Source organism: Spinacia oleracea, chromosome 3 (genome assembly GCF_020520425.1).
Source record: "Spinacia oleracea cultivar Varoflay chromosome 3, BTI_SOV_V1, whole genome shotgun sequence".
Taxonomy (NCBI): domain Eukaryota; kingdom Viridiplantae; phylum Streptophyta; class Magnoliopsida; order Caryophyllales; family Amaranthaceae; genus Spinacia; species Spinacia oleracea.
The window spans coordinates 13,304,274-13,319,308 of record NC_079489.1 but is presented as its reverse complement, the minus strand read 5'-3'; the positions used below and the strand labels follow the sequence as shown (position 1 = coordinate 13,319,308).

Genomic DNA, 15,035 nt, shown 5'->3' with positions numbered 1-15,035 from the left:
AAGATCTTTTGAGTATGTTTATTATGTGATCTAGTCTTTCTTACTTCAAGAGTAGTTCTACGCATCTTGCAATGAAGAACCATCAAGTCAGAAGACATATGATCTACCCAAGTTCAGTGAAGAAACTCTTTAACATAAACAATCAACCCTGTTTTATTGCTTCTTAGGCAATAAGTACTTTTACTTCAACTGTTTAGGTTGCTAGTGATGCTTTGTTTGGATTTACTTATCCAAGCAGTTCACAGATATGTGGATTACTTTCCAGTTGTATCTTAGAACATAGAAATTAATATTTAATTTCCCACGCAACAACTCATGGTCTCCAATCCATGTTGCCATTTCAAAACACGATGCTCTATAGCTCGTCCTTATCAATGGTTAACTCCAAAGGGTCTTGCTTGATCCTTTGCCAGTGTTTATGCGTGTAGCATCAATATTTAGCATATCTTTATTTCCTTGAATCAAGAACTATTCCTATGTACCTTTTCAAGTACCATAAGTATTCTTGATCTCAATCTAGTTGATCTTCACTTAGATCAATAGAGATTGGTATATGTTCGTCATGCCTAAAGTCATACGATACGTTTTTGGCGATCCTCATATTATATCATACATGATAAATTCTTTTGGAGAATAATTCCCAATTGAATTCTATTCATGTAACTTTAGCTTATCTAGTTTCAGTAGATACTAAATTCGGCTAAATTCTTTGACATATAATATAGGTTAAGAATCTCATTTAGACTCTTTGATGTTTAACTTAGTAAATGCTTATACATAGTTCAAACATCCTTTACTTAGATTTATTCACATGGGTCGAATATCTCCAATGGAGACTTTCGTGTTTGATTTAGTAAATGCCATTACTTAATCTAAAACAATATCATAAGATCTTTGTAAATTGATCTTAATACCCAGTATGTACTAAGTTTCGCCATGGTCCATTATTGATGAATAATTTCAAATCTAAGTCATTAGCATTTGAATGTTATTTCACAATAGAGAGATATGTGTGTGATACACATAGGACCAAATAAGTTTTTATGTACTCCCACTAAACTTCTTATACATCTATAAGAATCATGTATATTTTATGAAACTAAAATGCTTATTAGCTTCACTTAAAATACAGTTCCAATTCCCAATTGCTTGCTTAAATCTGTACTTAGATTTTATAAGCTAGCTTTCCTTTTCAAGCATTTATTTGGATCCACAAATTCTATGACATACCATGTACATATTATATTCCAACATTTGATTGAGGAATACGTTTTGTCATCCAATTGCCATATGTACCAATATGCAATCAGTGCTTGAATTATAGACTTAAGCATTACGATTTTGCATGAGGTTTCAACACAATCCATGCCATGAATTTGCTTGTAACCTTTAGCAACTAATCTAGCTTTGTGTGTGAACACAATTCCATGTTTGATGGTTTTTATCCTTAAAACAAACTTGCAACCAATAGGTGTGAAACTATTCTTGCAAATCAACAAAATTTCAATTTTGTCATCAAAACATTGAGTATGTTTTATGGCTTTTAACCAATTTAAACATATAGTCTATATATGGCCTCTAACCATTTTAGGGAATCTGGGTTTCGTCATAGCTTTCTTACAGGTCACAAACTCCTTAATCTACATGATAATAGTTTGACTGTAAGTTGTAGGTTTCTTCACTATCTAATAGAAGAATTGCATAGTTTCAGTGACCTGAACTCCATGTTTCTTCACTATCTAATAGAAGAATCTTATAGTTTCAGTGATTTGAATTCTATGCCTACTTGTGTATAGAACATCAAACAATAGAATATCAATAGCCACTTGAAAGTCCTTTGAATATTCTGTTCTCCTTGAAGCACTTGTAAAGTCTTCTAAGAGATGTCTATTCTTTAAAGCCACTTCTAAAGTCCTTAAAGAATAAGTTCGGATTTTCTGAAGCACTTCGAAAAGCCTCCGGAATGTCCGTTTATGTTTGTTGTTCGCCTCGAAAAACTTTCGAGGTCTATTTTCTCCCACTTGTTATTTTGGAAACGAATCTCCAAAAGGACATTATTTCGAGCAAACAAACATTATGTTCTCAAAAATTCGTGGTAGAAACAATACCCTTGTGTCTCATTTGAATAAATCACAATGAAACATATATCTATACTTGGGCCTTAGTTTGTTGAATAACAAACACTAAGCTCCCACTGAGTTTAGCAACTCTCTAGATATATATAATTGAAAAGATATCCTGAAATTACTTTTCAATAGCTTTGACGAATTTGGTTTAGTTTGGTGGTAGTTGAGCATTTTGTTTTAGAAATTATAGGAAAAGTTTTTATGATTCATCATTAATCGAATCAAGTACCAATTGACTTCGATTATTCCAACTAAGATATGCCATATCTTATGGACCTAGATTGTGAAATTACAACACACAATCATTGATGATCATATTTGGTCTCAAGTAATCATCAACATGATCTAACCTAGATCTTTATGATTTCTTGCCAAGTGGATTTTATACTTCTGAATCTTTGAACTAGCCAAACAGATTCAACTTATATCACATTTGAGTAAATAAACCTATATTCACTCAAATCCATGTGAAATAATAAAGTCATAAAATCTTTCTTTAGCTTTGAACTCTGTTGTCTAGGCGTTCTAACAATAGTTCATATCTTTTGTTACTTTCAACAAGTAAGACTAGTTGTCTTGAATGATCTAGAAATCAATCAACTTTCAAAATTCCATCAAAATAGAACTTTTGAATGTTAACTTATTGATATGGTCTAAGAAACAATGCCAAAGATTAGTGGAACTCAAATCAAGGGGTTGATTTGAACCTAGTAAAGTTCTTTAAAGAGTTGTTTGTTTTAATCAAGCATATTGACTCAACCTGTAATTGACCATTTCATTCAAATAAACAAACAAACATTGTTTTTGTTTTTCCTGAATGTGAGTCTTTCTGTGTTTGAAAACAGAAATTTAGGTATGTTGATTATGGAACAAAATAGCCATTAAGTTCCAGCCTTTGAAAGGACTTAAAACAAACTAGATGACCCTACAACTAATGTAGCATTGCCATGCTTCATTTCCCACTTGTAGGTCATTAGTGTATCCTAGCTTCCATTGTTTGAGTTATTACCGAAGTAAGAACCTCAAGCGGTATATGATACCAAGGAAGTTTGATTGCTAGGTCACTTCTCTTTAAACATAAACTTATAGGTAGAAACGGAATCGTAAATTCCTTTCATATGTTCCTTTGTTTTCCTATTTCTTGTACCCTTTCTTATAGTCTTAAGAATTGAATTCTTTAGTGTTGACTTTGTTAGACATGTCCAATGTCACCAACAAGGTTCTTTACCATTTTAATTTATGTTGAATATTTTGTTTCAACTAGATGATCTTACCAGAAGCTTCTAAAGTTCTCTAAGTATCGATCTATTCGAATGTCTATGGACTAGACTCATTCGAGAAATAAATGGACAAAGATTTTAGGTTGTTAACCATTGGTAAGGCTGAGCGTTTAAACTCAATGCTTTATGATCTCAAAACTACATTGTATTTTGAATTCACAAGCACCAATTGGTTTGCCATTCGATTTTGATATTCGAAAACAACCATAAAAGTCGATATAAGAAACGTACATTTTAAATTGCTCACTTTCTCTCTTTTCCGTGAATCGTTCTTGGATTCACTACCAATCGAGGAAATTTACTGTTACCTTTCTAAAAGGATTTATTGCAGTGCAAGATATTTAATTATAAACAATAATTAAAACATACATTGAAGCATGCAAAGTCTAAACATTTATCATGAATAATAACTTGAAAATGAAAGCAATCATGCAATTTAAACAAGTCATTAGCATTTTATTCGAATTATGTGTTCCGGCAGGTGTGAATAAAATGATTCCAAGACCCTAAAACCATTGAAGAATTAAGCACAGTTTGTCGACTCAATTCTAAAACATTTTAGGTAAGCAAAAGCCTTTTGCTAATAGTCTAGAAACTACTCTTGGTTGATAGGTACGTCTAAGAACTTATTAGGTAAACCTATCGATTTTGCCACGACATAAAAGGACTCCTTACTTATATCGTTGAGTTTCACCAAAACTAACATGTACTCACAATTATTTGTGTACCTTTCCCCTTTAGGACCAATAAGTAACACCTCGCTGAGCGAAAACTATTACTAGATTGATGTAAAGGATATCCAAGCAAGTGTATATTTTGGCATGGCACCTTTTAACTCAATTTTTAAGTTTGGAACTTAAGGCTCTTACTATGTTGGTTAGATTTTAAGTGAACTAAAATTCTTAATCATGCAACATAATCAAGCTTTTGATCTCATGCATTTTAAGACATATTTAAAAGCAATAAATAACTTAAAACATGCATAAGATAAATGTGATCTAGTATGGCCCGACTTCATCTTGAAGCTTTAACTTCAAAGTCCGTCTTGAAAATCTCCGTGGGAGGCACCATTTTCTTCAAATAGGATAAGCTATAATTAAAACTAATTACAACTATTTGATGGTACGCAGACCATATTTGAATTGAAAAACAACTTTGGTACTTTAGACCAATTACATTCAAATTAATGGTACGCAGACCATATTTTCTATCCTATTTGGGCCATACTAGTCACTTCATAACCTGCAAAACAGTACATATACAATATATACCATTCACCCATTCATTATCATGAATGGCCCACATAGCTGGTTAGTAAAACACATTATGCATCACGTAAACATTTGCAGCAATTAATCAAGGGCACCAATAATCTACCAATTATTCAGTCCTTATTAATTCTAATCAAGTTGTTTTAACCTTAAGGATTTGTAGACCGAATCAAGAGTTTATGACTAAAAAGGGCTCCCACTCAAACCAATAAATTCATATGTTTTACTAATTTTAAACATAAAAATGTATTTCTAGTCTAACCGGAAACATACAAATTTAATTAAAATTTAAAGCTCATATAAATTTATAATTGAATCCAAAAGTTTAATTTAATTTCAGTCGTACTTAAATTAATTCATGATTTTAATTTTAGTAAAATAATTAGAATAAATAAAATTTATTTTAATTACAATATTCAAAATTAAAATCCTAGAAAATAATTTAAATTATTAATTTTAAAATTAATTAAAATTACGTAAACTGAAAAATTTCAAATTAAACATTCAAAACGATCTAATCGTAACGCAAACACCCTACGCATCGCACGCCCATGGGCCGCACGCACACAGTCATCGCTGGCCATGTGCGCGCAGCCCATGCGCTCGTCGCATAGCTGCTGCATCTACCATCGCAAGCCATCGCACGCTTTGGTGCTCGCTGCGCGCGCTCCATCGCTCGCTGTGCGCGCGAGCCATTGCTCGCTGTGCGCGCGACATCGCTCGTTGTGCGCGCGAGCCATCGCGCGCGATCAACGCTGGGCGCAGCGCTCGTGGCACGCGAGCTTGCGCTCGCTGCGCGCGAGGCTGCGCGCTCTTGCGCGAGGCAGTGCGCGTCGTGGCGCAGCTCGCTTGCTGCCCACACGCGACTGCCATGGCTCGCCTTTCGCCCATGCCCATTCGTCCATAGCTCGTGACCCACGACACAAGGCAGGGCTGCTACCTTGTGCTCGTGCACCATGCCTTGCTCATTGCATTCGTGCCGCACGGGCGACGAGCTCCCTTGCTCGTCGTCGCATGCCCGCACTATACAACACCCCTTAAGGGTAACACGAAGCGTCCATTGCTTTGTGCGTGCAAGTTATATGAACGAATCGCATAAAAATTTAAAATTTATATTTAAAATTAATGACAAATTAATAAATAATATTAATTTCATAATTTTAGGGCGAAAAATCGAAAATTTATTATTCAATTGATTTCCGATTGTCATGGATTCAAGTCTAGGTCATAAAAATTTAAAATTTATCATAAATTTACAATTTTTATGGTGGTTTTTTAATCATAGGTTTCTAATTAAATTATAATTAATTATGAAAATCAAATTAATTCTAAATTATTCTAATTTTCAACAAATTAATCATAATTACAAATTAGATTGCATAATTAACAAGGCTAGGCATTCAAACTTGTTAAACATATACAGTAGGTCAATCAAAAATTCAAGATTTATCAACAAGAATCGCAAATATTTAATTTAACATCTTAAATTTACGAAATTTTGCATTCGAAAAACTAAAACCTTCGAAAAGTCATAGTTAGGCTTCGAATTTGAGAATTCTGGGTTCGGCAGAAAAATACTAGTTTTGTCAAAATTTTAGAATGCCTTTTACATGCGGAATTGACACAAAAATCACTCGATTTGGATGAGTAACGAAGAAACTGCCGAAAAACTGCGTACGTATAATTAAATAAACCCAATTTGCAATTAATTAACAATTACGAAAATTAATCACCCCTTTTAATTCTTGCAAATTTGTAATATTTAACCATGTTCATGCAATTTAGATTATGAAAATAATAAGGGGCTCGTGATACCACTGTTAGGTTATGATACATATGACAATACATAAATCATGCGGAAACAACCATTAAGCCAGGAATACATATTATTTACACATAATCATATAGCATAATTTAGATGCATACTCTTTGTTGCGTGCCTTCCCTAGCTGCGCCCGAACCGAACAAGAACAAGTCTTTAGGACTCCAAGTGTCGTCCCTCCGTAGATAGTCCACAGCACGTCCGGATCCGCCTTAAGATTGACCAACTAGAATCGCCCTTAAGGTACTAGAATTTTCGGCACTATTGAGCAAGGAATGTGGCTGAATTTTTCTCTTAAAACTCACTTTGAATACTTGAATTAATCTCTGAAAATATGTGACCCTAGGCACGTATTTATAGAGTTATGGAAAGGGAATTGGAATCCTAGTAGGATACGAATTAATTAAACTTAGAATCCTATAAGAACTCTAATTAATTAATTTATCCTTTTAGGAATAGGAATTTAATCATATACTAATTCTAATAGTTTTAGGAATCGTGCATGAACACAAACTCACACACACACACGGTAGCCACGAGGGCCGGCCATGCGTGCGTGCGAGCAGCAGCCCACGCAGCGAGGCCCATGGCCTTAGGCGCGCGCTGGGCCTGCCTTGCGGTGGGCCTGGGCGCTGCCTTGGCTGGGCGCGCGTTTGGCTTGCTGGGCGATGGCCCGACTTCGTGCTGGGCCTTCGTCCGGCAGGCCTCGTCCGATGCTAATTCGTACGATACGCTTCCGATTAAATTCCCGGTTCCGGAATTCATTTCCGATACGAACAATATTTAATATTTCCGATTCCGGAATCAATTTCCGTTTCGAACAAATATTTAATATTTCCGTTTCCGGAATTATTTTCCGATTCCGATAATATTTCCGATTCTGACAATATTTCCGTTTCCGGCAATATTTCCGATTCTGGTAATATTTCCATTTCCGATAATATTTTCCGATACGTACCATGTTTCCGTTTCCGGCAACATCTACGACTTGGATAATATTTATATTTCCGATACGATCCATATTTCCGTTTCCGGCAATATCATCGTTTCCGGAGTATTCATTTCTTGCCTGTGACGATCTCAGCTCCCACTGAAACCAAGATCCGTCGATTCCGAATATCCATAGATGGAGTATCTAATGCCATTAAATACTTGATCCGTTTACGTACTATTTGTGTGACCCTACGGGTTCAGTCAAGAGTAAGCTGTGGATTAATATTATTAATTCCACTTGAACTGAAGCGACCTCTAGCTAGGCATTCAGCTCACTTGATCTCACTGAATTATTAACTTGTTAATTAATACTGAACCGCATTTATTAGACTTAACATAGAATGCATACTTGGACCAAGGGCATTATTTCCTTCACTACAGGCTGACTGTGCCGAAAGAAGAGCAAACGGTGGCCGACTGCCCTTAAGGCCATGTCGTTGTGTACACGAAAATGTTTGACTATGGGTTGCGCTTTCCCTTGCACCCATTCATTGAGAAGGTTCTGCGGGCCTGGAATGTCGGCCTCGTTCAGTTATCGCCCATAGTTATTCGCAATCTGGTTGCGTACACCTGGCTGTTTTCATTCAAACAGTGGCCCTTGACCCTCAACCTTTTCAAAAAACTGCACTGGCTGAAGCGTGATGGGAAAGATACCGGCTGGTGGACGATCTTTACCAAGAGTCAGCGTCAGACTGTGAGTCCCCGACTCTCCAGCTGCAAGGACTGGAAGGACCATTTCTATTTCATGGCTGTTCCCGAAGACTACCCCCTTCGGCGTACTTTCTACCAGCCTAAACCTAGGATGGAACAATTTGACCAAGCCGACCTTGGGCCCCGAGAGCGACGTGCGTACGACAGGCTGCTGGTTGATTATGTCGACGTTGGGCTGTCTAAGCCTAAAACCTTGCCGGCTTTCTGGCTTCCTCCTGTCGGTTATATTCTTAGTCCTGCCGCACTGGGTGCAGTCGGTCTTGCACCTACACATCCCCTTGGTAAATGCAGTCGTTTGCTTGCGCTCTTTATCTGTTGTACTTGTTTATACTTCTTGGATCTCTGTTGTGTCGTTTTGCGTTTGTTAAATTTTTTCCTGACTTCCTCGTTCTTTTTTCTCAGGGCACCATCTTTTAAACAAGGCTTCACTCGGCCTTGATAAGAACTGGAGGGTTGTTGAAAAGTGTCCGGCGGCTCCTGCTGAGAAGTATTACACTGTTGCTACCTTCTGCGCGAAAGCTTGTCGTGGTCGGCCAGCCAGCTTTGTGACTCCTTCTGCTGTTGTGGACCGAGGTGTGGTTCCTCGCGTTGTTCGAACAAAGGTTCTGGCAGCTGACCAAGCTACATCCTCCGCCCAAGACGAAATGACTACTGGCAGGTTTGCTTCTCTTCCTACCGGTCGTGGGGGGCATGCTACTCGGAAGAGGTCTTCCAGCCAGGCGAAGGCCAATTCTCCCAAACAGTCGAAAAATGACGCTGCGAAGACAGCGCAGGAGAAGGTGAAGGACGTCTACGCCAGCGTCGACAAGCCCTTGCAGACATCTGGCGCCGGAGCGAAGATCGCTTAACAGCCTGCTCAGTCGGTTGAGATTTTGGATGTCGACCTGATGTCCAAACTGAACCGGAAGCAGGTGTTGAGCGATTTGATTAGCGATCCGATCCACCCTGTGCCTGTGTCGAGGCATAGTCCTTCCATGAACCGGTCTGCCAGTTCGGCCTCTAAGTATGGGGTTATAGTTCGTTCTGGGGGGTTTATTGAGGACAAAACTGTTGTGCTGTCTCCGGATACTCTTGCCGGTCTAGCTGTTGCTCCCGGTCATGCTGAAGAGCACTGGCAGCCGCAGAGTGATGTTCTGAGGGGTGAGTCTATCCTTTTTGACCGTCCCAAAGACGGAGGTACACTGGGCTACCGGTCTCTGCGCCAAGTTGTTACACCCGCCGACGGTATACCTCAGGAGATTGAGACGCCGGCTGCACAGTTGATGCATGACCTGTACTCGGTATTTTACTTCCCTCTTTGACTTGCTTGTTTTTTATACTTGCTTTTATTTTTATACTTGGTTTTATTTTCGGCTCTGAGCGATTTTTTCTTTCAGGTGACGCAATCTGCTACCGAGCTTGTGGAGTGCTATCGGAGCTATCAGCGTCGTTTAAAACGATCGAAAGCTGAGAAAGAGAAGCTTCAGACTGACCTTGCTGAATCGGTCAAGACTGAAGGTGACTGCCGGAAGGAGATTGCGAGACTTGAGCTGGATGTTATTGCCGCAGGCAAGAGGAAGGCTGAACTAGAGCTTCTTCCAGCCAAGTTGACGGCCGAGGAGCAGAAGACGGCTGAGCTGCAGATTAAGCTGGATGCGGCGCTGCAGGCGGCTCAGGATGCTGAAAAAGATGCTAAGGATGATCGCAAAGCTGTGGCGCTGAAGGCTGTGCAGAAGTTTATGAAGTCTGACTTTTACTGCGAGGAAATGAAGGGGCGCTACAATGGTGGGTGGACTGCAGCCCATCGTTGTGCCGTCAAAGCCTTGACGCTGACTGAGGCTGCCTGGGGTAAGGTGGAGGGATCCTATGAAGAGGGTGGCCACGTTGATCCGACTGGCATGGAGACCCAGACCTTCCCAGACATCGTCATTCAAAATGCTGACCCTCGCCTTCTGCCAGACAGAGAGATTCCTGAGTCTGCTTACTGGAGTGATGCAGACGGCTCAGCTTGACGGTCTTGGCATTCATCAACAGGCTCTTCCTGTGGCTCTTCCAACAGTTTTTTCCGGCCTCATACTTGCTAATGCCTGTTGGTAGTTTTTGAATATCATTTAGCGGATGTAATTTATAAACAATTTCCTTTTTTGGTACCTTTTAGCTGTTTGTGGCACTTTGTCTTTTGCCGTGTATTAACTGTTTCAAGAACGTTATTTTCGTCTTGACTGCGCCGTCTGTGGCGTATGTTTGTGCCTTTTAGCAGCTACTCACTCCGCATTTAGTTATTTTTGGGTGGTGGCTGTCGTCCCTGTGTTTGTTTAACATTTATGTGATGCACTTGATGGATTATTCGCTTGTTTTATTTTATTCAATTTGTCACGTAGTGGCGTCTTCTTGCCTTTGATTTTAATATATATCGCATCTTGCCTCTTTGTCGACTGCGCCAATGTGTTCAACCTTTGCATTTGTTTGTCGTATTTTGCCTCGTTGCTGACTGAGCCAATGTGCTCAACCTTCGATTTAGTTTATATCGTATCTTGCATCATTGCTAACTGAGCCAATGTGCTCAACCTTCGATTTAGTTTATATCGTATCTTGCATCATTGCTGACTGAGCCAATGTGCTCAACCTTTGATTTAGTTTATATCGTATCTTGCATCATTGCTGACTGAGCCAATGTGCTCAACCTTCGATTTAGTTTATATCGTATCTTGCAACATTGCTGACTGAGCCAATGTGCTCAACCTTTTATTTCGTTTTGTCGTATCTTGCAACATTGCTGACTGAGCCAATGTGCTCAACCTTTTATGTCGTTTTGTCGTATCTTGCAACATTGCTGACTGAGCCAATGTGCTCAACCTTTTATTTCGCTTTGTCGTATCTTGCAACATTGCTGACTGAGCCAATGTGCTCAACCTTTTATTTCGTTTTGTCGTATCTTGCAACATTGCTGACTGAGCCAATGTGCTCAACCTTTTATTTTGTTTTGTCGTATCTTGCAACATTGCTGACTAAGCCAATGTGCTCAACCTTTTATTTCGTTTTGTCGTATCTTGCAACATTGCTGACTGAGCTAATGTGCTCAACCTTTTATGTCGTTTTGTCGTATCTTGCAACATTGCTGACTGAGCCAATGTGCTCAACCTTTTATTTCGTTTTGTTTATGCCGTATAGTTTACCTGGAATATACTTGTAGCTCATATATTAGATTTCAAAATATGGCACTGTCGGCCCTACTACATCATGTTTTCATACAACTTCATACATGGAATTTTCTTAAAGTATATGCGTTCCATGAGTTCTTCAGCGGTGTTCCATCCATCTCCATTAGTCTGTATGATCCAGCTACCACTTCTTCCCATATCTGGTAGGGCCCTTCCCAATTTGCAGTCAGTTTTCCTTGTTTTTGAGCCTTGCCGGTTGCTGCCGTCCGGCGAAGTACAAGGTCGCCTACCTCTAGATTCCTATGTTTTACTCGCTTGTTGTAGGCCCTGCTCATTCTGTTCTTGTATGCAGCCGACTTAATTTCCGCCTGCAGTCTGACCTCTGGTAAGAAATCCAGTTGGTGTCTGAGTAAGCTGTCGTTTTCCTGTTCTTCATAATGCTGGATGCGGAAGGTGGGTAGTGCTACTTCAGCCGGTATGACTGCTTCTGATCCGAAGCATAGTTTGAAAGGGCTCTCTCCCGTTGCTTCTTTAACCGTCGTTCTGTTACCCCATAGGACCTCTGGGACTGTGTCTGCCCACTTGCCTTTGAACTCATCCAGCTTTTTCTTAAGGGGTACGAGTATTTGTTTGTTTGCAGCCTCGGCTTGCCCGTTGCTCTGTGGGTGGCAGACTGAAGCGTATGCGAACTTGATCCGGTAGTCTGCCAAGAATGCTCGTATAGGTTCGCAGTCGAACTGGCATCCATGGTCGAATACTATTGCTGTCGGTATTCCAAACCTTGTTATGATGTTTTTCCAGATGAACTTCCGTACCTGGTTGGCTGTTATCTTTGCTACCGGCTCGGCCTCAATCCATTTTGTGAAGTAATCGACGGCAACAATCAAGAACTTCCTGCCTCCTGAGGCTGTTGTGAAGGGTCCTACAATATCCATACCCCACTGGGCGAATGGAATTGGATTCAGAATGGGCATCAAGTCGTTTGCTGGCATACGTATTACTGGGGCAAACAGCTGAAATTTTTCACGTTTCTTGACATAGCTCTGTGCGTCTTCGAACATGGTTGGCCAGTAGTAACCTTGTCTTTGGCAGATCAAAGCGAGTGTTTTTCCTCCTACATGGTTTCCGCATATTCCTTCATGCACTTCTTCGATTAACCTTGCGGATTCGTATGCCGTCAAACACCGCAGCAGGGGGAGGCTGAATGCTCTTTTATAGAGTTGTCCCTGATATATGACGTACCAGCAGACGTCTTTTTTGATTTTCTTTGCCTCCCTGATATCGGCCGGGAGCACTCCAGTTGTCTTGTACGTCCAGATATCGTCGTACCACTCTTTGTTCGCCGTGATGACCATTATTTCTTTTCCTTTTTCTTCCGTACTCCTTCTATGCATGATTTCTATCATTACTGATCGACTGAGCTCGATTGCTTTCGAACTGGCCAGTTTTGCTAGGCTGTCTGCGGCAGTGTTCAACGCTCTAGGGACCAATTTGATCTCAAAAGCCTCTAATTTCGCTGTCAGCGTCTTCAGTTTTTCTTGATACCGCCGCATTGACGACTCTTTTGTTTCATACTCTCCCGAAAACTGATTTGTCACCAACTGAGAATCTGTTGTCATTACTATCCTCTTGGCATCTGCCGACAAACATAGCTGTACCCCTGCAATGGCTGCTTCATATTCTGCTTCGTTGTTCGAAGCTGCGAAATTGAATCTGATTACGTATTCGAACTTATCTCCTGTCGGAGAGGTCATGACAACGCCGGCTCCCGCTCCCGACTGAGCGGCTGACCCGTCTACTGATACTTCCCAGGATTCTGCTTTGGTTTCATCCTCTTGATAGGATGCTTCAACTACGAAGTCGGCCAAGGCTTGTGCTTTTATTGCATTGCGCGGGTGAAACTCAAGATCGTACTCCGACAGCTCTATTGCCCATCGCAACAGCCTGCCGGTTGTATCCATTTTTTGCAAAGCCTTCTCTAGTGGGAAGTTCGTCAGGATTTGTATGGTATGTGCATCAAAATATGGTCTGAGCTTTCTGGCGACTATCAGGACTGCATAGGCCACTTTCTCTATCAGCGAGTATCTCGCTTCTGCCGGATTCAAAATGTGGCTGACAAAGTATATAGGCTGCTGGACTTTGTCTTTTTCACTGATTAGTACGGCAGCAACGGTTTGGGCTGAAGCGGACACATACAACTGTAGCTTGTCGCCCTCTTCCGGCCTGGCTATCGTCGGCAAAGCACGAAGATGGTCTTTTACCTTCTCAAAGGCCCTTTCCTCGGTTTCTCCCCACCGGAATTTTCCGTTCTGCTTAAGAGTGTTAAAAAATGGGATCGACCTGTCGGCTGATTTGCTAACAAATCTTGTCAGAGCTGCCATTCTTCATGTCAGCCTTTGTACATCTTTAATGCTTTTTGGTTGGGGCAGACTGAGTATTGCTTCTAACTTATCTGGGTTTGCGTCTATGCCTCTCTCGCTGACAAGGAAACCCAAGAATTTCCCCGATTTCACTCCGAACACACATTTCTTGGGGTTCAGCTTCATTTGGTAACGGCGCAGAGTTTCAAACGTTTCCCTGAGGTCGTCTAAATGGTCGGTCTCCAATTTGCTTTTCACTATGGAGTCGTCCACGTATACTTCAATGTTGCGGGCTTTTTGGTTTGCGAACACTCTGTCGACCAGTTTTTGGTACGTTGCCCCAGCGTTCTGTAACCCAAACAGCATAGCCTTGTAACAGAATACTCCCCCCTCAGTGATGAATGCTGCTTTTCTCCTGTCGGTCTTTGCAAGGCTGACTTGGTGGTACCCGGAAAATGCGTCAAGGAAACTGAGCAGCGCATGGCCAGATGTGGAGTCGACTAGCCTGTCGATTCTTGGCAGTGGGTAGCAGTCCTTCGGGCATGCTCTATTAAGGTTTGTGAAATCTACGCACATTCTCCACGAGCCGTTTGACTTCTTAACCATTACGACGTTGGCCAACCACTCTGGGTAGTCGCATGGTTCAATAAATCCTGCTGTCAGCAACTTTTCTACCTCTTCCTGTATTGCTTGATTTTTTCTGTTGAAAAGTTTCTTTTCTTTTGTTTTACCGGCCTGACTGCTCTGTCGACATTCAGTCGGTGCTCGATTACATCTGGGCTTATACCTGGCATTTCGTCTGCGGAAAATGCGAACACATCCGCGTGTTCTCTCAATAGACCGATCATGTTTACCCGCAATTGGGGGTCAATGTCGGTTCCTATCTTCACTGTTCTTCCGGTTTTTCCTTCTACCAGCTCGACTTCTTCTGACTCTCCTCCGGCCTCTACCCTAGGTAAAGTAGCCCCCTTTTCGATGCTTTCGATTGTGGGTGGCTTCATTTTCTGCCTTTTCTCCTTCTTGGGCAACAGAGATTGCTCACTCTTCGATTTTTAGGTTTGGCCTTTTGCCGGTCTTTTCATTGCTGCCTCTCTCGCTATATTCCTGGATGGGGTCAGTCGGCCTGGTGTTTTTAATGCCGTCAAGTAGCATGATCTTGCTGACTCTTGACTGCCTCGGATTCTCTCAGCCTTCTCAAAGTTAGACATGTATATCATGGTTAGATGGTATGTTGATACCACTGCCTGTGCATCGTGGATGAATGGCCGGCCCACTATAACGTTGTATGCAGCCGGCACTTTGATTACCAAGAAGTCTACCATTAGGTCCCTT

General features: G+C 40.9%; 1 protein-coding gene across 1 annotated transcript; it reads right to left on the bottom strand.

The window, feature by feature from the left end:
- Window positions 1–11,438: 11,438 nt before the first annotated feature.
- Window positions 11,439–13,724, bottom strand: LOC130469484 (uncharacterized). The gene has a single exon (XM_056838823.1). It carries the CDS (start codon window positions 13,722–13,724, stop codon window positions 11,439–11,441), a length of 2,286 nt encoding a protein of 761 aa, XP_056694801.1.
- Window positions 13,725–15,035: the final 1,311 nt, after the last annotated feature.

What these genes read in the sequence shown, in the direction of transcription:
- LOC130469484 (XM_056838823.1), bottom strand. Translation starts at nt 13,724, where the DNA reads ATGGCAGCTCTGACAAGATTTGTTAGCAAATCAGCCGACAGGTCGATC.